Genomic DNA, 24,499 nt, shown 5'->3' on the forward strand with positions numbered 1-24,499 from the left:
TCACCCACTACGGCAAACTGAACGTAGTTTGTCTCGGCAACATCATGCATTTTCACTTCCGAAACTGAAAGTCAAACGCAACATGGAATTTACAATTCCATCCTCTTTTCGAGTGCCCCAACGAAAAGTCAAAATCCCAGTCCTACCCCTCCCTCCCTTCAATTCCTCCCCCCACGCACCCGTCACCTCCCTCCATTCCCATTTCTTCCACCTCCCTCCCTCCCTCTCTCAGATCTCCGCGCCTTCCCCCAATGACGTGACCACCACCACGACGGCGACGAACCATCGCGTAGCCCGCTCACCATGGCGACCCCCACGGCGCCGCTCGGCGGCGCGTCCCCGTCGGGCCGCGTTCTGGGCCCGGCGCTGGACCGGATCATCAAAAACGCCGCGTGGCGGAAGCACTCGGCGCTCGTGGCCGCGGCGAAGGCGGCGCTCGACCTCCTCTCCTCCTCGTCGGCCTACCCGTCGCCCGACCCTACCTCGCCGAAATCCTCGCCGCTGCTCGGCCTGCCCCTCGCCGCCGCCGACGCGGCCCTCCACGCGCTGCTGCTCGCGCTCGAGTCCGCCTCGCCCAAGGTCGCCGACCCCGCGTTCGATTGCGTCGCCAAGCTCCTCTACCACCGCCTCCTATTCGGCGACCTCGGTTGCGCCGGCGGCGGCGACGATGCTTCTTCCCCCACCTCCCGGCTCCTCAACGCCGTCCTCGCGTGTGGCGCGCTCTCCGATGACGCAATGGAGCTCGCCACCCTCCGCGTCGTTGTCGCCGCCGCGCGGTGCCCCACCGTCGCCATCCGCGGGGAGGGCCTCGGCCAGGTCCTCAAGACCTGTTACAACATATACCTCAGCAGCAGCAGCGGCGCCAATCAGCTCTGCGCGAAGCTTGCGCTCGCGCAGGTGCTGGTGATTGTGTTTGCGCGTGTGGAGGTGGACACCATGGACGTGCGTGTGCGGACGGTGTCGATCACGGACATGATGGACATGTCTGACCGCAGCCTGAACGACTCCAGCATCGTGCAGGTGGCTCAGGGGTTTATAAATGAGGCTATGGAGGGCAGTGATGTCCCAGAGTCAGGGTCACCTGTGGAGCCAACTGAGGTGGATGGCAAGGAGGATGCTGGGATGAGCAAGATCAGGGAGGATGGGCTAGCACTCTTCAAGAACCTGTGCAAGCTGTCAATGAAATTCTCGACGCCAGATAACCCTGAGGATCAGATGTTGCTGCGGGGCAAAGTGTTGTCTCTTGAGTTGCTGAAAATGGTTGTTGACAATGCTGGCCCTTTCTGGAGAACAAATGAAAAGTATGATCTCATACCTGCAGTTGTTTCAGTTTTATGCATTTCAATTATTCGACCTGTTGTAATGCCTAGCCATAAAAAAATTATTACTGCTGTGAAGTGTAAAATGACTATAGGGAGGATGGAACAGAGTGTGCAATGTTGAAATCTATGGAGCGTTCTTGTTTGCTAAAGATGTTCCAATAAGCATACGCCATATTAGCTCAGAAGCATGCCCTTTTTATGCCATCATGACAAATATTTCTCTAATCTGTCTGCATCACTATGTCGAGTTCCAGAGCTTTTGCGAATCTCAAGGCATAGTGGCTCCTAAATGTTTGCATCTCACTAGCTAAAAATGTAAAATCCTACAACTTTTGGATTAAAAAAGATTTAATTCTATATCACAAGTGAAAGGTATAGAAACGGAAAGAATTAAGAAAAAGCAATAGCAATAGGTACTTAGGTAGATGCTATTACCCGCATTTTGGAAAAGGCTAGGATTTAGGTGGATGGCTGATCAGCGGATGTTTTTTAAGAAAGCGCTCTTTACTTATTTGTCAAAATTATGTCTGTATTCTGAATTTGTATTGTCATCAATCATGTACTTAGGAACATGCTAGAATGGTCGGTATGTTATCCTGATGATTGTCTTCATTTGGTTTTGTTAAGTTTGTTGTCCAGTATTTTTACTAAAAGGCCTCATCAAATAAATAATTCAGGGGATCAGCAGTATAGTGAAAAGGAAGAAAATGAGATGGTATTACTGCATGAAGGCTATGTGCTAAGTCACTTAGAAAAGGGAGGCAAAATGAATGCCATTCTACATATGACTTATAACTTCATAGTAGTCCTGAAATGAAATAGGCTTAATATGTTTTTTGAAAAAGAAGAAAAAATCTACTTTTTTTGTTTGCAAAGTAGAAATCGTAATTCTGAAATATGCTATTGTACAGCTACTAGCCTTTATGAAGTTTTCTTTAGGTTATTTGTAAAGGAGTGTTGAAATTACTGTGATCTTGGCAGAAAATAACACTCACAGATTGAACGTTCTTTTTTGAATCAGGTACCTTGGAGCAATCAAGCAGTACCTTTGTTTGTCCTTGTTGAAGAACAGTGCTTTGTCAGCAATGAGTATTTTCCAGTTGTTGTGCTCCATATTTGTGGGCTTGCTGTCAAGGTTTAGATCAGGGCTGAAAGAGGAAATTGGAATATTCTTTCCGATGCTTGTCCTAAGGGTTCTTGAGAATGTCCATCAACCTAGCTTTCTACAGAAAATGACGGTTCTAAACTTGTTGGAGAAGATCTGTAAAGAATCTCAGGTTCTTATCGATGTCTTTGTGAACTACGATTGTGATCTAGATGCTCCAAATATTTTTGAAAGGTATGAAACTTGGTACTAGATGAATAGTCACCTTCTGTTTGTTTTTAAATATGCAAAGCATTATTGACTGGTTTCTTGTTCTATATTGCACTTTACACTGTAAGGATTGACGCATTGAGTGTAGGGCAGCTTTTTAAAAACAATGTTTTGTTATCTTATTATGATCATATATTAAGGCACCTCTAATTCCAGTAGATGTTTGCAGGGCTGTCAATGGACTTCTAAAAACTGCTTTAGGTGTTCCTCCAGGATCTACTACAACATTAACTGCTGCCCAAGACCAAACATTTCGGATTGAGTCAGTCAAGTGCCTCGCAACCATAATCAAATCAATGGGTTCATGGATGGACCAACAACTGAGAATTGGTGATTTTTCCCCAAAAATTTCTGAAGCTTCTTTGGGTTCTATGAGTTCTTTGAGTTCAATGGACATTCCTAACATCCTTATTGGAGAAGATGGGAACGGAATTGATTATGAACTGCAATCTGACTCTGGTAGCCCAGACGTATCTGGTGCTCCCTCCCTTGAGCAACGTCGTGCTTTTAAAATAGAACTTCAGGTAAATGTTATTCCCACGCTTGGTTTAGAGCATAAGATTCTCAGTTTTAAGGAGGGTTTTACATTTTTGGACTACTGAAGTATAAATTTCCTTCTCCAGAAAGGAATTTCCTTGTTTAACAGAAAGCCTTCAAAGGGAATTGATTTTCTTGTTAAAAGTAAGAAGATAGGGCATTCGCCAGAAGATGTTGCTTCTTTCTTGAGAAATACTGCTGGTTTAAATGCAACAATGATTGGAGACTATTTGGGTGAAAGAGATGACTTCCCTATCAAAGTTATGCATGCATATGTTGATGCACTGAACTTCGAAGGTATGGACTTTGGTGAAGCCATTAGGTATTATTTGCGAGGCTTCAGGTTGCCTGGGGAAGCACAGAAAATTGATCGAATCATGGAAAAATTTGCTGAAAGATACTGCAAATGCAATCCAAACTCCTTTACCAGTGCAGATACTGCATATGTTCTTGCTTATTCTGTAATCATGCTTAACACTGATGCTCACAATACTATGGTCAAGGATAAGGTAAGAAAACTGATAATAAACATCTTTCTTTCAAGATTCGTTCATTTATGGGATTTTTCCTGTGCAGATGTCTAAGACTGACTTCATTCGCAATAACCGAGGAATAGATGATGGGAAGGACTTGCCTGAGGCTTATCTGGGTACACTATATGACCAAATTGTCAAAAATGAGATCAAAATGAGTGCTGATTCATCAGTTCCACAAAACAAGCAACCTAGTAGTGTGATGAAGCTATTAGGTTTGGACAATATTATCAGCTTCGTTAGCTGGAAACAAGCTGAGGATAGGGCAGATGGAGCAAATGACTTGCTCATCAAGAACATACAAGAGAAATTTAAATCAAAGACTGGAAAGTCAGAGTAAGTCAAACACAAACTATTTGTAGACCATAGTTCTGTATCCGCTGATGCTGTGCAGTTAATTCAAGCTTGTGCTTTGTGTAGGTCTGTGTTTTCTGTTATCACTGATACGACAATTTTAAGATTCATGATCGAGGTTTGTTGGGCCCCAATGATGGCTGCATTCAGTGTGACACTTGACCAGAGTGATGATAAGGCCGCCACGTCGCAGTGTTTGCAAGGATTCAGATCTGCTATTCATGTTACCTCTGTTATGTGCATGCAGACACAGAGAGATGCCTTTGTGACATCTGTAGCCAAATTCACATATCTCCATTGTGCTGCTGACATGAAACAAAAGAATGTGGATGCTGTGAAGGTGGGTAGGCCAAACAAGTTACATTTTTTTTCTTCAAGTTACAGTCAATGCGAGGCATATCAAATTCTTTGATACTTTAGGAATCAACATCCATTTTTTTTCTTGAAAACGTGCAGTACTCAGATGCTTAATGATTTTGTTCTAGTCCCTCTTTACTATAGTGTACTCATTTTCCGTACCTTGTAATATTTATATTGCACTTCTTTAGCAAATCCCTCACACATGTGCATCCTTTTTCATTAATAAAAATACAAACTTAACTTTATTCTGCCTGGAATCTCTGTGAATCCAAAGTATTTACTGGATTATATTGCTTTATCCTAGCATTTATATTTAAAACGTGAATTAACACTTGAATATATCTCACAGTTGGACTGTTTCTATTTGTCCATTTTGAAGCAAGTCATGAGTTTTTTACTTTGTTTCCTGACAGGCTATAATATCCATTGCAATCGAAGATGGTGATTATTTGCAGGAAGCATGGGAGCATATATTAACATGCCTTTCGCGGTTTGAGCATTTACACCTTCTTGGAGAGGGGGCACCTACTGATGCTTCATTTCTCACAGTACCACTGGTTGATTCAGAAGAAAAAACACAAAAGTCCACCTCTACGTTGTCAAAGAGAACTAATGCACTTCAGAATCCAGCTGTAATGGCTGCTGTTAGAGGGGGTTCTTATGATAGCACAACAGCAAAAAATAATGCGTCACCATTGGTTACTCCTGAACAGATTAATAATTTCATATCAAACATAAACCTGCTAGATCAGATTGGCATTTTTGAGTTAAATCACATATTTGCTCATAGCCCAAGACTAAATAGTGATGCTATTGTTGCTTTTGTGAAAGCTCTTTGCAAAGTTTCAATGACAGAGTTGCAATCTCCTACAGATCCTCGTATCTTCTGCCTAACAAAGATTGTTGAGATTGCGTAAGAACATTTGTACTTCTAGTCTATGAACCGAATTCAAGCTACACGAATATATTCATAACCAATACTTTCCAAATGATCTAACTCAAAATTTCATTGTGCAGGCATTACAATATGAACCGCATACGTTTGGTTTGGTCCCGTATTTGGAAAGTTCTATCAGACTTTTTTGTTTCTGTTGGGCTCTCAGAGAATCTTTCAGTTGCAATATTTGTTATGGACTCTTTGAGGCAGTTAGCCATGAAGTTTCTGGAAAGAGAGGAACTGGCAAATTATAATTTCCAGAATGAATTCCTGCAACCTTTTGCAGTTGTTATGCAGAAGAGCAATGCTTCAGAAGTACGGGAACTTATAGTTCGATGTGTCTCCCAAATGGTTCTCAGTCGTGTCAACAATATAAAATCTGGATGGAAAAGTGTTTTTACAGTACGTATTATGTTCTATGATTACTTTTAGTTTATCATGATATATTGGCATAAGTTCATGAGATCTACAATTAGCTGTTCTCAGGAAGTAAGCTAGAATAAGTTTCTGAAATTCATCCTCAATATAAACAATTTTTTTTTTGTACTTACAGGTTTTTACTGCAGCTGCTGCTGATGATCGAAAAAGTATTGTTCTGTTGGCATTTGAAACCATGGAAAAGATTGTTCGGGACTATTTCCCTTACATAACTGAAACTGAAACCACAACATTTACTGATTGTGTTAAATGCCTCATTACATTCACAAGTAGTAAATTTAGCAGTGATGCCAGCCTCAATGCTATTGCATTTCTTCGGTTCTGTGCTGTCAAACTTGCTGAGGAAGGATTTATTTGCCATGACAAGGATACTGACCAGCAACCAAATAATTTAGATTCTTCAGATGGGAACAGCACGGTGCATAAGGATGATCATAGCATGGTCCATAAGGATGATCACGTTTACTTCTGGGTTCCTTTGCTTGCTGGTATACTTATTTTTTCCTTCACAAAATTACATCAATCTTGATGGAAATTTGGGAATTTATTACATTTGTAACATATTTTTGTTTGAATTTTATCTTTTCCAGGTCTAGCTAGATTGACAACTGACTCAAGACCAACTATTAGAAAAGGTGCTGTGGAAGTGCTCTTTGACATTCTGAAAGATCATGGGCACCTCTTTTCTCAGTCCTTCTGGGCTAATATCTTCGAATCAGTTATCTATCCCCTATTTAGCAGTGAAAGCTTTGCACCAAATGGTCATATTTCAAGTGTAAATAGTACTGAGGATGATTCTTGGAATTTCGAAACTAAAATGGTGGCTCTAAAATGTTTATCAGATTTGTACATTACCTTTTTTGAAGTGATGCGGCCAGAACTTTCTAGAGTTACTTCTGTTGTTACAAATTTCATCAGAAGCCCATATAAGCAATCAGCTAGCACAGGTATATCAGTTTTTCAGCGTTTAACAGAAGGACTTGCAAGCAAGCTCTCCAATGATGAGTGGGAGAAGATTTTGCTGTGTTTCAAAGAATCAGCAGCACATACATTTGTCTTGTTTGACAAAATAGTTAGGACGATGAAAGACATTGAAATTCCAGATAGAAATGAATCTTACTCTGAAGCTGAGCAATATTCAGATCATGACATCTACAATGATGATGAAGAGGAAGCTAATATGGAAACAGCATCTTATGCTATTGTCAGAATGAAGAATCATATGGCTTTGCAACTCTTAATTGTTCAGGTACTTAATTGAAATATACGAATCATGTGTCTTTTTGTTAGTTAAACTAGTTTTTAGTGATCCCCTTATGTGGTAAGCACTGCTACATAAATTTAATTTGATACCATTAATTCCTTTTTTAGAATAAATAATAGATGCCATGAGATCCAATTAAAACAGGAATTGAATTTGACGAAAAAGAGGCCTACATGTTTTTTTAATTTGCCAACAGTTATACTTACAATACAATCTTTTCCTGGCTTCCATGCAGGGCATCATTAGACTGTATGAGGTGCACAGGAGCTATCTTTATGCTCAGCATATAGGCATAATGTTGGAGATGCTATCTGCCATTGCATCACATGCAAGTGAAGTGAACTCTGAATCTAACTTGCACACAAAACTACATAAAGCATGTTCCCTTTTGGAGGTATCTGAGCCAGCGGTCATCCATTTTGAGAGCGAGTCCTACCAGAGCTACCTCAAACTTCTGCAAGCTATTCTTCATGACAACCCATCTTTGTCAGAAAATATGAACGTGGAGTCACAAGTTATGCTTGTCTGTGAGAAAATATTGCGAATGTATCTGACCTGTGCAGGGCATGAACTGTCTAATGATGCTTCTGGTAGAGATTCAGCTTTGCATCGGGTGCCTCTGGGTACTGCTAAAAAGGAGGAACTGGAGGCTAGAACTTCGTTGGTCCTTCATGTAATGCAGTTATTGGGTGGTTTGGAGAAGAATTGCTTTAGGAGGAACTTGCCCATGTTTTTCCCCTTATTAGCTAATCTTATTCGCTGCGAGCATAGCTCTGGAGAAGTTCAAGTTGCACTGTATAATATATTCCAATCGTCCATAGGCCCCATAATATCAGTGTAGTATATATTATTTCCTCACCAGTTGTACAATTTTGTCCGTCCATTTTGTCAAGGTAGCTCATTTGAATAGTGGTTACATCAGAATATGGTATAAGAAAAGGGTACAGCTTTACAGTACTGTAAATGACTCATTGTTGGGACCTGTCCTTCAGAACTCTGGCGTCAAAGGTGAATTCCTTTTCTTATTCTCCGCACTTTAATATGTTAAACATTCAATAAAAGTAGGGGATTAATTTATGCATACCATATGTTTTGCAGCTACATGTAACATCGACCCAGATGCCTGAAGGAAGGCTTTGGAGGCGCATTTGCCATTCTTTTCTAACTTTCATTTTAATCCGATGGGTAATCATCGACATGTCAAAGCAGCTGAAGATTGGAACAAGGCTCCCTAATTTCTGTCCTGCACCAACAGCTCTGAAATTTTGCAAGGGGTGGTTTGCTTACCACCGAGAGATTTTGAGCACAGTTTCGGTGTAATTTTTCTCTTTTTGATAATTGCTCTGTACAGTGTGCTCTCCTGAACGGCTACCAAGACTAAAGCGAATAGGGGCTCATGCGATGTTACCTTTTCCCCTAATCTGCCAAATCTCTTGGAATTAATTACCATAACAGTATGCACACTGTAGTCAATATATACTTTCATTCTCAACAGAAACAGCAATGGATGTCTCAAAGTTGTCTGTTAAGGAAAGGTCAGCAATAAAGTTCACTAATTCTCATGTCAAGGCGCCATGCCTACATCAGTATTGCAACTTGTACTCTTATCAGATTACCTTTCCCCCGAAGAATTTATAATCATGTTAACTTTTTGTTAGCTAGGACTCTGAATTTACGACACTTCCAACAACCATATTGAGTTGCATGCACTAATGAAGGCAGATGGGTTGTCACTTCAAAAATGTTGTTAAGAAGGTATCTGTTCTGGTAAGTCAGTATCAGTCAAGAGGCTCTCATCCTCAAATTTGTTTGTACCATGCAGGGCCAGGTCAACCGCCCTGAAAAACAATGCTCGAATGCTTCTCAGTCACTATCCGTGACTCATGTTCACCTAATCCCTTGTTGAAAACCACCGCCCAGAAAAGCAACAACACACGTTTCTTAGTGGCAAGAAAATGACATTTCAACTTTCAGTAGCCCCATAAACAATCTCTTGTTTTATTCAAGAACTGAGGTCTCCTAACACACATTTGATCATCCTTGATGAACTTTTGATACACAACAAACAGGTAGCTAACAAAACTGATATATATACAAACTACAAGAATGAAACATTTTGGCCTTGTTTGGAATGTAGGAATTTCACAAAAAATTCTCAAGATATGCAGCCTGCACGAATTTGGAAATTCTTCGGTTCCAATCGGGGCGAAGAAGGGCAGCTAGCAAGTAGCCTTGTGATCATCAGCGAGGTAGGATCTCTTGATGAATTCCAAGCAGTCGGCAATGGCCTCTGCCTGGAAGGAGTTCTCCCTCTCCGCTGCTGGCCCAGGCCGGGGACACCGGCCGGCGTGGCTGAGCATCTTGTGCGCCCTCGCCGTCGTCGCCGGCGACCTCCTCCTGGGGCAGCAGTTGAGCTCCTCCAGGCACCGGACAAGGAGGCCGGCGAGGCCGAACAGCCGCACGCGCAGCCGGAGCAGCGATCCGAGCCGGACGTGGCACACCCGGTGGCCTCGACGGCTCGCCCGGCGATTCATCTCGTCGCCGCCTGAGAGGAGAGAATCTGCCTGAAACCCTGAATGGAGCAGGTGCACACGGAGGATGCGTGTGACTGACCTCTTATATAGCAGTGTATCATCACTACTGGGTCCAACCAACCGGCCATGTCACATAGCAAGCCATGATGTAATGCAACTATGCAAGGGTACAAAGGATGTGGACCAGGGCAAGCCAGCCACAGTTTTAATACATTATCACCTGGTGAAATTGTTTGTCATTGTGCACTAAAAATATCTAATTGTCATTTTCGTGATGTGTAGAATGGATCTTCTTGGCCTGAGTGGTGTACTACACTGGTTGCTACTGCTATATAGTACGCGCTATATTGGAACATTCGCTTTATAGATGGGGTCGTCGATAGAACTTGATTTGAATCAGTGTGCTTCCCATGGTTTCATGTCTAGTTAATTGATAAAATGTAGATTATGATACTATGATCAAGAGCTCAGTAGCAAAGACAATCGAGAGTCTTACCGATCCAGGCGTGTTTTGTTGGATTATGTAATGCACACCTGAAATTCTCAACTTCTGGACTCGTCTCATCGTTTGTTGATCTCTCCTCGGTTGCATCAAGGTCATAAGTCGTTTTGAACTAAGGTTGAAATGGCAATGATCTCACCATGTTGTTTTGGAGGCCATGAGGCCCTGTCTGGACGTCAGAAAGTTTTGTGTTTATATTTGTGTCTGCCGGGAAAAGTGCAAGTTGTAGTCCTGACAAAATTACCTGCATCCACTTGCATGACATTTTTCAGTCACGTTTTGTTTGGTTGTAGCCTTATTGCAAAATATTTTTTAACAGAAATTGCAAATTATTTGGAGGACGTGCTTTACTGATTCTATATTTGCAGGAAATAATTGAACAAAAATACATACACACCCACTTAGTCCCAGCATATTTTGTCTGCCCTGTATATTAACAAAAACAAGCAGAAAGCACCAACTAAAATTTGTAAAAGAAAATTACTTTGTGAAGATATTAGATTCGTATAGGCACTCAGGATCTGCAGGTCTGTCCAAAATAGCAGGTCTATCATCTTATCGAAGAAGATTACAACACTAAAATAAGCCAACTGGCTCATTGCTTGTCTAAGCTTTAGAGGCTAAAGCTCATTCCACAACAGGCACAACCTCAACCTCACAACAATCAAACAACCAAACCATTAACTCGAAATGTTTCACAGAATCAGCTAAATGCTGATTATCTAAGGCTGCTCAGGGGGAAGTTGCGCAGTGGATTCTCTTTAAGTAATTCAGTTTCCCTGTTGAAATAAATCGGACAGGTTAAGACACTGACAAAGAAAACAAAGAAACAGAACATGCAAAGTCAAGCCTCACTTACTTCTTAAGGTTTTTGCTTGTTGCTTGCCTGAGCTTCAGAACAGAAGGATTTGGGCTCTTTGGTACCTGCCGAGCTGGTTCCCTGTAGCAATTGAAAGTTTTTTTTTAAAAAAAATATGATTTCTAGAATGATGAACTTTGAACAATCCTTAAAAAACTGATACTAAGATGTCAAATAACATACTGTGCACATTCTTCGTCCACGAAAACCTCAATGGAACTGGCCCGGGTTGCCGGAACTGCTCCTCTTGCTCCTAACTTTTGTGGAACCTGCACAACAATGTGTTATTTTCACAAGTTCGTTACTAAATAGTTGTCCCCAATGCATGTCTCACATAAGACACTTTAGAGAATTCTAGTGGCCTGGCAAAAATACCTTGTGACATGTCCATTTAGTGGGCATCATGTTATTTTCTTTGTTCCTATCTGCTTGTGTTCCAAGGGTGCGCCAGCTCGTATTTTCTTTTCTCCTTATTTTGTCAATGCCCTGATTTGGCAATGAATTCTCATCTTTGAATACTGAAAGTGGCCTGTTAACGTCGATTCTGCAAGAGTGCAAAGGCATAATCAGTGACACGACCAGAAAAAAACCCTCCAAGCTTCGTGTGGTACTAACCTTTGCAGCGCCCTTGGCCTCCCCAGCTGGGAGTTCTCTGCTTGCTGATTTCCTGTCACGTCAAATACAATATTAGCTTGCAACCACTTGAGAAGTTCATGCTGAATCACTGTACAACTGAAAAAGCTTACTGTTTTCATCGCGTTTCAAGCTAGTCCCGAAGCTACGTATTGGTAGATCATCATTTGCTGTATCATTTTGCTACAGAAGGAAAGGGTTCGTTCAATGGAGATATTGGATCCTAAATAAACACTGCTATCATTCAAATAGCAAACCTCAGAATGTTCGCTCCTTTTGGTCGACCTTCGAAGAAATGTCCTGTATACAGCTTCCAACTTCTCCAGAGGCTTTGCTTTTCTGAGAGGGAAAAATGAATATTAGAAATTCCATCCATTCATATGCATTAATCAAGTATTAAAACCAACTCATAACTAACGAAAGAGAGGTAAAGCTGAAACCATGACAAGTAAAAAAAATTCTGCGTGTTGCATCACACATAAGATAATGGCATGGCTAACCGAGGCATGCTATATCTAAATAAATAGGAACAAAAGCCTACAAGAAATTTATTATTTTAGGTTTGTTCACTAGAAACTAAAATGAATTATCTCTGTCTGTCTACATTGGGGAGCATGTATCAAATTAGCAGTTGATCATGGTATCTTCGCGAACGTCTGATTCAAGTTTATGCAAATTAAAAAAAGAACAATAATGCAAACTGATTCAGTATAACAATGCCATCAATTTTCTGCACTACCATTGACTCTTGTTCTGTACGACAATCAAGCACAGAAGAAATATATATTTTCCCCAAAAGATAACCACCCTGATGTCCATTATAAGGAAAGTAGGCAACACTTTTGGATTGAATATCTATAGATTATAGCAACACAATCTACTGGGCAATCTCAAATCCAAGAGCCTTATGAACAACAAGTGACAGTCTCATGGAAATCCCACCTAGCTATACCAATGTCAAAGATCTCATTAGCTTTTCTCAGCTTGTTCTTTGCCTCCAACAATGACGCATAGGACATGTAGTAAATGGCATGGCCCTGCCCAATCTGGTTTGCCTCCAGGAATTTGTATATCACCTCAGCATCAGCGCAATTTCCAGCCTGCAAAACAAAACAAGACCGGCAACCAAACAGGTATGTGAGATGCCTCCACTCCCCAGAAGATAACCAGAGAAAAAAAATCAAGCTGGGATCCCCACGACTCACGTATTCCAGCCACACTTTGAGGAAGCGGAGGTCGTCCTTGTAGCGCTCGTCGTGCCAGAAGGTCCGCACGCACTGCTCGTACAACACCACCAGCCCCGAGCACTCGCCGCCGGTCGGGAACGACTCCTGAACCCACTTGATGCAGCTGCGCGCGGAAGAAGCAGGAGAAGATCCGAAGAAATGAGCAATCTTTTGCCTCTGGCAGCTACCAAAAACCAAGAAATCCGACAGAGGCGAGTTAAGGGGATGGAGAAACGCTTACTCCAGCCACGGTTGGAGCGGATCCTCGCCCTGATACTCGTAGATTGCCTCGATCATCCTCCTGGATCAGGGGAAACAATCAAATGATTAACACAGAAGAAAGATTGCATTACTGCAGCAACTTGCCCACTCTCCAGATCAAGAAACACAGATCAAATCAAACAATATTTTTTTCCATTGCTGAGGGAGAAGGAGGGAATGGCGACATACCTGCGAGCTTCGAGGAGGGCGGCGCGCTGGGCGGGGTCGACGAGCGCCTTGAGCGCGCGGTTGAGTTTGGACACATCGCGCCCGCGTTTGAGCGGCCGCACGTTCTCCTTGAACGTCTCCCACTCGGCGCCCACAACCACCGGCGCCGCGGCGGCGGAGTTGCTGACCCCCATCAGCGCCAGCGTCTCGTCGTCGAGCACCGCCACCATCTCTTCCGCCGCCTTCGCCGTCGCCGCCGCCGCCGCCGCCGCCGCCATGTGAGGTGGGTGGGGGTGTCGCTCCGGCTGGAATTCGAAATGGAGGGGATTCGACCGTTGCGTTTAGGAGCGGATGCAGCTGTGGCTCAGGTTTTAAACGGCGAGGGTTTGCGAAAAGCTTGGGCTTCGGTTTGGGCCGTGGGCTCTTGAATAATAGTCCGGTCTGTGGTTTATTTTGGGCTGGTTTGTGCTCACAATAGCCCAGCTAAATTTTGGCCGAGGATTTATTTGCTCAACATGCCTGATGAGAAGCGAGAATTGCTTGCAACACTCTCTTTTCCTTAAACGGAATTTCTTAAAAAAATTCATTAATTCTTTTCATCTGGAACATTCATTGGACTGAACATCAAGAACTTGTTAATTTTCGGAACAAGAGCTACATATTTTCTCGATTCTGTAAGTTTTTTTTTTTTGTTTTTTGCGAGGACTCGATTCTGTATGCTTGACTTAACATTTCCGGTAACCACCGATAGTATTTGTTCTCTGTGCATGTTAAATTGCGGAACGGTACGTATCCAGGTAACCTTGCCCTAACGAATCGTCGATATAACGGGTGTGCTTATTTCTCGGCAAATAGCTAAGTTGACACCCCGAGGTAGCAACTCTTGGTCGATCAAAGAAGTGAAGAAAGCCCCTGACCCACTCTTCCTTCCCCCAGATTGCCCTAATCATCTCATCTAACAGATTGCCCTAATCATCTCATTCACTATGATACAAGTTATCCCACGCTCATCCATCTAAAGTTTTCCCTAATTCATTGTAACAAAGATTATGACAGTATTACCAAAAACCATAATGCTTCTCTGTAGTCATCACCAGATAAAATATGTAGATAGTGCATCATTCCTGTTCCGCATCATGAGCTCAACTTCAGATAAGCAGGTTTCATATGCACTGAACTACCTTCGCGACCGAAATTTATCTGATTCTCATACCCTATCATCTTATACGCTAACAACTTGCCGACCCTTCAAAACATTCATCCAAGGGAGTTCAATTCATAACAGGTTTATGCTGTTTCAACCACAATGTTTACATCCAGAAAGTATTAACAGCTACCAGTTGCTGAATTACACTGAACGACGACGATCACAGAAACCAAATGCCTCTCACGGCCTACGCTGAAACTGCAGCTGCGATGGCTCGACAAGGCCTTCTAAGACAACAAGCTCATCAAGAAGTGCAAGCTTTTCCTCCTCAAGTGCCTTGATTTCCTCATCTTCCATGCGCAGTTCATTGTCCAGGGCAAAGTTCTCTTCCTCCAGCATCATGTACTTCCTCCGTAGTGCACGGTACTCATCGGTAGGACCAGAGTCTGGCAGGGAATCTGGAGTTCCTCTGTCAGATGGAGGAGTGGCAGGGCGCTCACTCTTCAAGCTTCTTTTGGGTGGCTTTTGGGCCATGCCTGATGAATGCGGAACGTCTCTCCGCAGCAGTTCGGGTTCACCCTTCAGCTGGCCTGATGAATGCGGCCGGTACACAACCTTCTTCTTGTGCAACTTTGGGGCAGGGAAATCATCACCGCTTGGGTCTTGCATCCTGTCAGGCAAAGCCTTGGAGTTTCCTGTTGAAACACAAGACAATTTAATAGAGCAGTGATCGCAACTACTTGATATATGTCAATTAGGCCGGCAATAATACAGCATGTTAAATAATATTGCCAGATCCCATATAATCAATCAGCAAACAAAACCACATGACTACTTGATATGTGTCAGATAAGCCTGCACTATATATCTATTACTGCACAAACTAGCCGTTCTGTAAACATGCCAAGGAAAAAAAAATGCACCAGGTGAATGAAACCATACAGTAAAGAAAATTTATGGTTTAACCCTTCTTTCTGGCTCAATGGGATGCTATGATAAATGCTGCAAGATTGGAAGCGACTGCAAAAGTTGAACCCCCAAGAATTGGAAAATTAACCGCGCCCAAATGCCCCATATTTCAGTTGGGTACCAAGAACTGCTGTTGTATCAACGGAAAATACCCTAACCTAGTAACCTAATTCAACCATGAATGTATCTGGTCTGATTGAGAGCAAAATCAACTATCTCAGATGACAAAGTACATCCTAACAAGCAAGCTAGGGTTCACTCACCAACCAAAGAAGAACCAAACCGCGCCTGGTATGATGGAACTGGGCCTGGTAGACTCAAGATTTGAACCTAGGGTATGCCTAGCCAAAAGTTTCGATATGCGCTTTCTAAAAAAAGAATCAATCTGCAATATGGTAGAATCAAATACACGATTCGGTAACACAAACTACACAGGTCTTTAACGATTTGATATACAAGTAAAAAAAACCAAGTGCAATTAAAGGTCTCATAATTCCTTCAATTCAACAAGTAAGCTTGAAATTTGCAAAAACTACAATATAAAAAGTTCGAATAAAGATAAGAACATGGATAAATAGAAGATTGGAACACTATGGGCTTTCGCTTGCTTCCTCATGGCCATGAAAAGTGTGAACTAAAGGGACCCTCACTTATATCGCAGAAAATACCATGCTCAACGAGAGTGACCAAACAAACAACTGCTTCTGTGTGTATGGACACACAAATCAATCACTGAATCTACAATTGCATCTTGCAATTCAGAAGCAGCAGGAAGGAGATGGACTAGACAGTAGTCAATACCAGTGATGGGATTTGCTGCTGCCGATTACGATCTCGGGATGGCTGCCCGTTGCTGATCTGCCGCGCGCCGCAATGGCCCGTCGACGTCAGGGGACTCAGCCTCAGGTTCTCAGGGCGAAGCCGCGCAGGAGGCCAGGACCCCCGTCGCGGCGTCGGGCACCAGGAGAACGGGCGGGGCGGCCTAGACCAGAGCGGCGCCGCGTAGCCTGGAGAAGTAGAAGGGATGGCGCGTTGGGCACTCAGGCGGCTGGGCGGCGGGCGGCGGTGGGAGGCCGCGGGCGGCGCAGACGCGGAAGACGGGACGGGGAATTGGGGTCGCCGCCGTCACGGGGGCTTGGGCGCACGGGGCCACGGGGGTAGGTGGGCACTGGGCATGCAGCCGGGCCAGGAAGGAGTTGGGCACTTCGGCTTGGTCTGTTAGCTTATTGGGCTATTTTTTTTCATTTTGGGCTCTGAAAGCTGAGTAGTAAGGAGATTCTGGGCCGAAATTCAGGGTCGTCCTAGTTCTACCTGTACTACACTTTGGATCCGCCACTGACTACGCGTGCCGAGATTCCGCTATGATCCGTTCCTCTCACACTCACACAAACATGAATCATTCGTAAAAGCGCAAATTATTCCTTTAAAATCAAACAACAAATCATTTGGTAAAAAAGGAGGAGAAGAAAATTAAGAGATTGCCCTAAAAGACCAAACCCTTAGGCAAATCATTCTTACTAGGTTGCAGATCTAGATCTGATGGATGCCAAACTTAACAAGAACCAAAAATTGCCAAGGTGACCACACAATAGTAGCAAAGTACTAGGATTTCAACATATTTGTATCACTTAACCTAATAAAAGATCACGGATTGTACACGGAACGGAACAAGAGACACACAACAACACGAGTGAAGAGAGAGTCACTATATTCCTACGCAAAAAGGAGAAGGAATCTAGCTTACCATTCCTAGTTGTGCGCGATGATGGTGCCCGCCTCCGCTTGTGAGACTTGCCTTGTGGTAACAGATGAGGAGGACCTGGTGGGAGGGGAGGAGACACCAAGCGAAGGGGAGGGAGGTAATATGCCACCGGTGAGAGGGAAGGCAGGTGGGCGAACAATGATGGATGGGAAGGAGGGTGAGTTGTTGTTGAAGGGACGGGAAGGGGGCGAGCAATCATCGGCACAATTTGTAGATCTGGATGGGGGTGAGGGAGACGGCGAGAGGAAGAAGAGGAACTGGCAGCCATAACACAAAGTGTAAATGAGGTTATCTCATCAATAGTGGTTTGCGAAGGGGGAGTTATACCCGATCGTTATGGGCTCTCCAACCATTTGCAGGCCTACCCCATTTAGCCCAGCTTGGCTGGGTGCTTCCATCTGTTGTTCAACGTTTGAGTACAATAGACCCAAGCATTCGTCAGCATAGGCTAAAAAAGCCCAAGAAACTTCGGACCTAAAATTCATGCCCACTCCTGGGCAAGATTGTTCTGATTTTTTAGGCTAGGCTTGAACCGGGCTCAGATCAGGCTGTGCCAACCTAAAATTAATTATTTAATTGTCTGACCCGGTCCTACAATAGGTGTGGATGGACAAAAACCCAACGAGTTGGCTGGACTGGGCCTAAAATGCTCAGGTCTAGAGTGTAATATATCCGACAACTAAATGGAGAGAGAGGTAATCTAGGAAGGTGTAGGGCATTTGCCTTTTTGAGAAGCTAATTGATTTGTATTGAAGATTGCATAAATTTGTGCTAGACATGATCACATTGAAATTCATGAGAACCTTAATATCTCCACTGGCTGAGATGATTGTCCAAACCCTACTACCACTCCGTTTTATTTGCCGCCAATCCCAATTCACCCAATGGCGCCTCTTCGAACACACTCCTCACTCCCAATAAAAGGATGCTAACCTAGTAGTACTTTGTACCGAAACAAAGAAAGCCTGGAACGAAGCTTGACAACTACTATTTCATCTGTCACCAAGCAAACATTGCCATCTCTTCTCTACCCAACCGACCTGCTTCACCATGTACTCCACCTCGCCATCTTGGCATGTTGTTCAACACCTGTATTGCCTTTTATTTGTCATCGCTGTGCATCGTATAGAGACATTTTAGAGATATTATTTTTATCTTGTAGAGACATTATTTTTGTCTTGTAGAGACAAAAAAGCTACAACTAGTGGCATATTTATACTTCATTGCTAGGTACATACATAGTGATCTATCTCCTAGACAAGAAAAATATTGGACATGAATCCTAGCTAATTTGTACAAATGACAAATTATTGGGCAATGTTTGCCATCATATCTCCTACTTTTACATCCACTGCAAAAGAAACTTTTTGGAGACCCTAAGTGGGATATATGGATAAAATTTTTTAGACCAATGGTTGCGGGTGGGGATTGTGGGGTTTCGTCACCATATTTTTACTTCAAATTAATTGAGAGTCAAATTACAAAAGTTTTACAGGTTTGTCATGACATGCTCCCGCCATTACACAAGAGTATATTGGAGTGATCTCTCGGGTTGCAAAAGCATGATCTGGACTGTTATACAAATTCTAAATAAAGAAGGGCTCAGACGATGTCGATGCTTTGAAACGTTTTTGTTTTTATATATGTTACATTTATATGTAAAATGATGAGATTTTGTACCTGTATCAACGTATATTGGCTCGTTCACACTCACCATTTATTCATTGTCCCACTAGAACAAACACATGAGAGAACTGAATCCCCACCCGCAAGACCAAGGCAAGGAAAAAATGCTGTATGACGACAGGGGTTTCAAATTTCATTTTAGGCTTTTTTTGTCCCTATCAAAATGAGCGGAATTTTGGCTGAAATTCGGGTTAAATATAGTTAGATATTTCATTGAATAGTGCGATATTTTTAGATGAACAATGGTTTCGGTCATGACAAAAAAGATTGAAATTTCACAAAATTTACGAAATTTCAGCTGGAATTTTGATCACTAGACAGAACTGTCGGGTAATGGTGGAGATTAGAGGTTTCGGAGCTTCTCTCATTTTTATTTTTTAAAAAAATCCAAATGGATTTCGATCCTCTAAAGATAGATAGATACATACACACATATATAATGTGAAATGAGATGAGAGTTCATGTTTATATATGTGGACACCTCCATGCCTTTTGATGCCATTCAGGTTAAATTTTACAAGAAGTGAGTTTGTGGGACTCTATCCATGGCATCATAAAGTCAAGCTCAATGGATTATAGACAATGCTCCCTCCATCCCAAATTATAGTTCGTTTTAGCTTTATAGATTCGTAGATTTTACTATACACTTAGATGTACAGTCTATGTCTAGGTGCATATATATCAAAAAGTATGAACCTAGAAAAACTAAGACGACTAAAAATTTGGGACGGAGGAAGTACATGGCAACGGTGGTTGTTGGTTGTTTCTCACCGGTGGCATCAACCAAAATGATCTGTTCCCAGATATGGTCATCAAGCAAAAATCAAAGGAAAACCAATGGATCAAGAGATCCACTCGGAGATCTGGTTATTTTAGGAAGGAATTTATTACCAGTTCGTCGCCAGCGTGTGAACCCAGCCAATGTACAGACTTCAGGTCCTTCCGCAGTTGTTTCCATTTTTGCTGTCTAGCTCCCGCTTTGAAACAAAATTCAAATTTCCACGCGTAGTTATTTCACATACAAATTTGGCATTGTGTGTTACTTCACACAAATCCGCCGCGTCATTTCACATACAAATGTGCAGTTACCTGTTCTCATTTATATCGTACATATACACATCTCTAAGATCTCAGATCAAAATCCATCCCGTTTCAGAAAGAAAAAGGGGATCCGAATTCATCATCTGTTCATCTGCCTCTCGCTCCTCCATTCATCACCTGAGCAACAGCAGGCAGAGGTACCTTGTGATCCTACGTTTTTCTTCACCTCTCTCACTGGTAGCCTGCAGCTCAGTTCTCATCTTGCGAGACGACGTTTCAAGCTTGCAGCCATGGTTAGCCTGAAGGAGATGGCCCGTCTTGACGCCGAGCGCGCCCCGCCGGCGTGGCTGTCCCCGCTGCTGGAGACCAAGTTCTTCGAGCCGTGCCCCGAGCACCCAGCGATCCGCTCGACGAGGAACTCCGGCTGCAACTTCTTCTGCACCCAGTGCGCCGGCGCCCACGCCCTCTGCTCCGGCTGCCTCGCCGCCGACCACGCAGGCCACCAGATCATCCAGGTACGCAGCGGCGACTGATAGGCATAGCTTAGCTTCGAGGATCGAGATTCCAAGGTAATGATCTGTTAATTTCTGACGAGTGCTCTCTGCGGACGTGGCTGCAGATACGGAAGTCGTCGTCCCATTGCGCGGTGAAGGTGGCGGAGATTGAGCACCTGCTGAGTGTGTCCCAGGTGCAGACCTATCTCATCAATGGAGAGCTGGCGGTGTTCTTGGACAAGCGGACCATTTTGGGGCAGGGGAAGCCCGGCGCGGCCAGATGTGAGGAATGCGACAGGGGTCTCCAAGACATGGACTGCCTCTTCTGCTCGCTCGGATGCAAGGTGAGAACTCTCGCTCGCTTCCTCTGTCGTTGTCCAGTTTGAAGTGTAGCCGGGAGAGGGCATGCGATAGAAACATGGGAGGAGAAATTAGATCCATGCATGCGTGTTTCAAGTTTTCAAGTACTCCTATGTTGGTTACTATGAAATGGTTGTGGACGTGATTATAGCCATATGCAGACGACTGTGTGAGTTGCTCATCAGGAATTCAAAGTTTGTTGCTAGGGTTAGTTGCGAGTTGCGATACACTATCTGATGCATACAATTTCGCTGCACGCGGCAAGAGGCGGGCGCAATCTCTGACAAACCAAAATTTTATTTTTATAGTGTTTTTTTTCTTCCCACAATAATTTTCTAGTTTTGGAAAGTATTCTAGGAATTTTTTTTTCACATGGTCAACTTTATCCGGAAAACTTGCCAGGATAATAATGTTTCGTGATAACTTTATCACGTTATTGCCATAAAATATATGATTGTAGACTATTTGTAGAGGGTCATTATAGCTAGCTGGCCTGACGACTGTGACTAGGTACATCAATATATCTCTTGTGGGGTATATATAGATGCTGATAAGAACTAAAATTGACGTCAGCGGGGCTACACATATCCGTCCTGACATGCATCCTGCAGACAATTATAGTTGTGGGTCACAGTTGCTTGGTGCTTAAATGTAATTATCGCATACTCAGACTCTAGCTATTATATTGTAAAGCTTTAATTTGTTTTGTGTTAGTATTTTGTCTCTGGGTGTTTTCGCTTTGTTTTTCCTATCTATGTACATTCCGAATACGACAAAGGGAATTTTTGCGGAAAAAGGAAATGGTTGGGTATAAATTCACGTCTGCATATAGGGACTGATATTTGATCATCTGGTCGGGCACTCATCATCTCCTTTTAAGTGCAAGATAGAGTTCCTAGCACATTTTAAAGTACAAGTACCTTTTTACAAGGTGGTATATCCCCCCTGTTTTTCAGTCACTTCGCCAAAGCTGTTAGATCAAGATCAATATAATCCATTCTCCCTGCTATATGAGCACGGGATGATAATTATTCTAGATTTCTAGGACCTCTTGGGTTACCTAAGCTGACACATTATATTATTTCATATATTCAAGGAGCTGCATAATATTTGGTAATGATCCTAGTGCTACCATTGTTCCCACTCAATGAAAATTAATTTTGCCTCTTGTGTGGCCGCTGCGGTGCAAGCGCCGCTGCTCTTGTGCATAAACTCTATTTCTTCTCAATTGAAAGGCAGAGCTCCTGCTATTTATGTAAAAAAATAATTTTGCCATGCACTGTTTCTAGTAAAAGTACATGACTGCATGTAAAACACTTCAAGTTGTGTGTGTTCTCTACAAATATATCCTTGCTGATGAGCTTCATCTTATGCTGTTATTAGGCTAAAGTAATAGAGGACAGGCTTGATTTCAACATGTCATTCGCTGTCGATCCAAAAAGCGACAGCTCAGGAGAGAAGTCATCGTCGGAATCAGATGATGATGATTTATCCCGTCCAATGAAGTTTCGTAAGCTCAAAGACTTATCAGGATCTAGTCAGGTTGCCGCTAGAGGACACCGATCTAGGTAGGAGGAGGCTGAGACAAGCACCAATATGCTGCCGGCTGCCCAGGCAGCGTATCAACAGTAACATGCATGAAATAATGATGAAGAAATTGGGAACATGTACACATGGTTTAAGTTTTTAGTTGAACATGGTTTAAGTTATTGTTGTTATTGTCTGGAATCTGTTCATCAACTTTGATATTTTTATTCCAATTCATTTCTTATTAACATTTTGCTTTAATTTTGTTAAAGCTGATTATATTAGAGAAAGAGGCACCTTAGTGTGGCACAGATTAGATGTTGTATCTAGCTAGCCCAGACGCCGGAATAGAGAGAAGAATAATAAATTAATTGCAATATCAATTATTGCAACTTGAAAACCTTGGGGACACCCTTTCTTAGTCCAACAAATTTCTTTTCTCTTGCCACCTTATTAGCAAAATTTTTATTATTTCATATGCTTAGTCAGCATGCTGGCCATGCATATATAGCGAGCAAACAGCATAAAAAGTTATTGGGGACACCCTTGCTCTAGCGATGCTGGCTGGCCAAATGATGATCCGGCAGCCATTGTGGTTTGTAGCTTGAAGTCAGCAGCTCAGCGCTGGTCCTGGCTTCTCCGCCCTCCTGAGCCGAATGTCGTCTCCGAAATTTTGTAGACCTTGATCCGGTCAGGCTAGAAGGATGATCATCATCTGATGATGAGTCTAAATCAGCGCCTCCTAAGGGGTGGTTGGATGCATTGCTAGGGTTGGCGGCATGGCTGTGGCCGCAACTCAACACAAAGTAAGGCATAACTTTGGCATTTTTATAGGTGTGTATTTAGTTCATGCCACAACTACAGCTCGGCAAACTTTCTTAGTCCTATCCTCCATATTACTACCTCCGTTCTCTATTATATGACGTTGGTTAGCTCATTTTTGAACTAATCAACTTAAAGGATGGAGGGAGTATTTTGTTGCCAAACTTTACCACAAGTGTAAAGTCTAATTTGTTGGTGATACTTTTGTGGCTACTACACTTTACCCAAGGTAAGTTGTGACAATGTGTGGTTAGCAACAAAACATGCCTCTAAGTACTTCGAGGAGTGCTCCGACCACCTGGATGCAAGCCACAGGAACATAGAGCGCCGGGCCTGCAACTTCTTCTACACCTTGCCCTCAGGTCACGCCTTGCACCGCGCGCTTGCCTTGCCGAAGACCCGGCCACCAACTGATCCAGCACACATGCTCATGACACATCTATATATGCATGCATGTTGTCTCTCATAAGGTTTTCATGGATAATCTAACACTCTGAACATTTGGCATTGTGCTATTTTTCAAATAACCCTCACCATTGTTAATTGACATATAAATATGCAGTGCAGATACCAATTTCATTCAGGTACATCTATATATGTCTAAGATCTCAAATCCAAATCCATCCAAAAAAGCTTGTAAGAAAAAGGGCTCCAAACTCCTCATCTATTCATCTGCCTCACTCCATTCACCTGAGCAGCAGGCAGGTACCTTGTGGTCGTACGTTTTCCTTCACTGTTTGCTGGTAGTATGTAGCTCACTATTTGTCCTGCGAGATGTTGTAGCGATGGCTAGCAAGAAGGAGACAGCCTGTCTAGATGCGGAGTGTGCCCTGTCAGCATTGAACACCAAGTTCTTCGAGTGTGACTTGAGCACCCAGGCACAAGCCATTCGATGAGGAATGCCGGCTGAAGCTTCTTCTGCACCGACCACCACCACGCCGGTCGTGCTCAATGTTGGGGATGCCTCCCCTAGGGTTGTGGCAAAGCTTAGTTCGGAGGTAATCCATTCCAATGCGTGTGCTTTGCGGAGAGTTGCAGAATTGAAAGTCAAAGTGCCACAAGCGTGGTGAAGGTGGCTGAGTTGGAGCATCTACTGAGCGTGTCAATTCATCACCATATACTACTAGAACTCATTATTAGTATTGGTTGGAAAACCACTTTTAGTCTCGGTTTCCCGACCGGTACAACAGTACAAGGAAACCGAGACTAATGGTTACGGTTGGGATGGTGCATCCAAAAAGTTTATTGAAAAAATATTTTAAACCTGAGCACGTGTGCGCGTGCATGCGCGCACGTGTTTTCTCCTGCTTGTACGAAGAATGGAGAACTTGCTCCGTGGAGATTTCAATGCAAGGTGATCTGTTCTGACGAGTGCTCGTCTGCTCGAT

At 43.1% G+C, this 24,499-nt stretch overlaps 3 protein-coding genes across 3 annotated transcripts; 1 reads left to right on the forward strand and 2 right to left on the reverse strand.

Annotated features, from left to right (window-relative positions):
• The first annotated feature begins 193 nt into the window (after positions 1 to 193).
• On the forward strand, positions 194 to 8,706 carry LOC101755441 (brefeldin A-inhibited guanine nucleotide-exchange protein 1). Its single transcript, XM_004951539.3, has 12 exons — positions 194 to 1,301; positions 2,344 to 2,661; positions 2,867 to 3,221; positions 3,321 to 3,743; positions 3,811 to 4,103; positions 4,188 to 4,461; positions 4,895 to 5,394; positions 5,499 to 5,820; positions 5,972 to 6,344; positions 6,447 to 7,105; positions 7,356 to 8,128; positions 8,219 to 8,706. Exons 1-11 carry the CDS (start codon positions 304 to 306, stop codon positions 7,959 to 7,961), a joined length of 5,121 nt encoding a protein of 1,706 aa, XP_004951596.1. The 5' UTR covers positions 194 to 303; the 3' UTR covers positions 7,962 to 8,128; positions 8,219 to 8,706.
• A 1,916-nt stretch (positions 8,707 to 10,622) lies between these two features.
• LOC101755855 (mitotic spindle checkpoint protein BUBR1) lies at positions 10,623 to 13,630 on the reverse strand. The gene is made up of 11 exons (XM_004951540.3): positions 13,325 to 13,630; positions 13,116 to 13,175; positions 12,854 to 12,998; positions 12,591 to 12,748; positions 11,906 to 11,987; positions 11,762 to 11,831; positions 11,631 to 11,682; positions 11,391 to 11,559; positions 11,199 to 11,284; positions 11,016 to 11,096; positions 10,623 to 10,935 (listed from the first exon to the last, which is right to left on the reverse strand). Exons 1-11 carry the CDS (start codon positions 13,579 to 13,581, stop codon positions 10,875 to 10,877), a joined length of 1,221 nt encoding a protein of 406 aa, XP_004951597.1. The 5' UTR covers positions 13,582 to 13,630; the 3' UTR covers positions 10,623 to 10,874.
• Positions 13,631 to 14,525: 895 nt separating this feature from the next.
• Positions 14,526 to 16,583, reverse strand: LOC101756255. Its single transcript, XM_004951541.3, has 2 exons — positions 16,221 to 16,583; positions 14,526 to 15,145 (listed from the first exon to the last, which is right to left on the reverse strand). Exon 2 carries the CDS (start codon positions 15,117 to 15,119, stop codon positions 14,691 to 14,693), a length of 429 nt encoding a protein of 142 aa, XP_004951598.1. The 5' UTR covers positions 15,120 to 15,145; positions 16,221 to 16,583; the 3' UTR covers positions 14,526 to 14,690.
• Between the last annotated feature and the right edge of the window lie 7,916 nt (positions 16,584 to 24,499).

The sequence above is a fragment of the Setaria italica genome, chromosome I (genome assembly GCF_000263155.2).
Source record: "Setaria italica strain Yugu1 chromosome I, Setaria_italica_v2.0, whole genome shotgun sequence".
In the NCBI taxonomy this organism is placed as follows: Eukaryota; Viridiplantae; Streptophyta; class Magnoliopsida; order Poales; family Poaceae; genus Setaria; species Setaria italica.

What these genes read in the sequence shown, in the direction of transcription:
- LOC101755441 (XM_004951539.3), top strand. Translation starts at nt 304, where the DNA reads ATGGCGACCCCCACGGCGCCGCTCGGCGGCGCGTCCCCGTCGGGCCGC. An exon ending in ATACTATGGTCAAGGATAAG is followed by an intron (nt 3,744 to 3,810) that starts GTAAGAAAACTG and finishes TTTCCTGTGCAG; the next exon opens with ATGTCTAAGACTGACTTCAT. An exon ending in TGCAACTCTTAATTGTTCAG is followed by an intron (nt 7,106 to 7,355) that starts GTACTTAATTGA and finishes GCTTCCATGCAG; the next exon opens with GGCATCATTAGACTGTATGA.
- LOC101755855 (XM_004951540.3), bottom strand. Translation starts at nt 13,581, where the DNA reads ATGGCGGCGGCGGCGGCGGCGGCGGCGACGGCGAAGGCGGCGGAAGAG. An exon ending in TTTGACATTGGTATAGCTAG is followed by an intron (nt 11,988 to 12,590) that starts GTGGGATTTCCA and finishes TTTCCCTCTCAG; the next exon opens with AAAAGCAAAGCCTCTGGAGA. An exon ending in GTGGACGAAGAATGTGCACA is followed by an intron (nt 11,097 to 11,198) that starts GTATGTTATTTG and finishes CAATTGCTACAG; the next exon opens with GGAACCAGCTCGGCAGGTAC.
- LOC101756255 (XM_004951541.3), bottom strand. Translation starts at nt 15,119, where the DNA reads ATGCAAGACCCAAGCGGTGATGATTTCCCTGCCCCAAAGTTGCACAAG.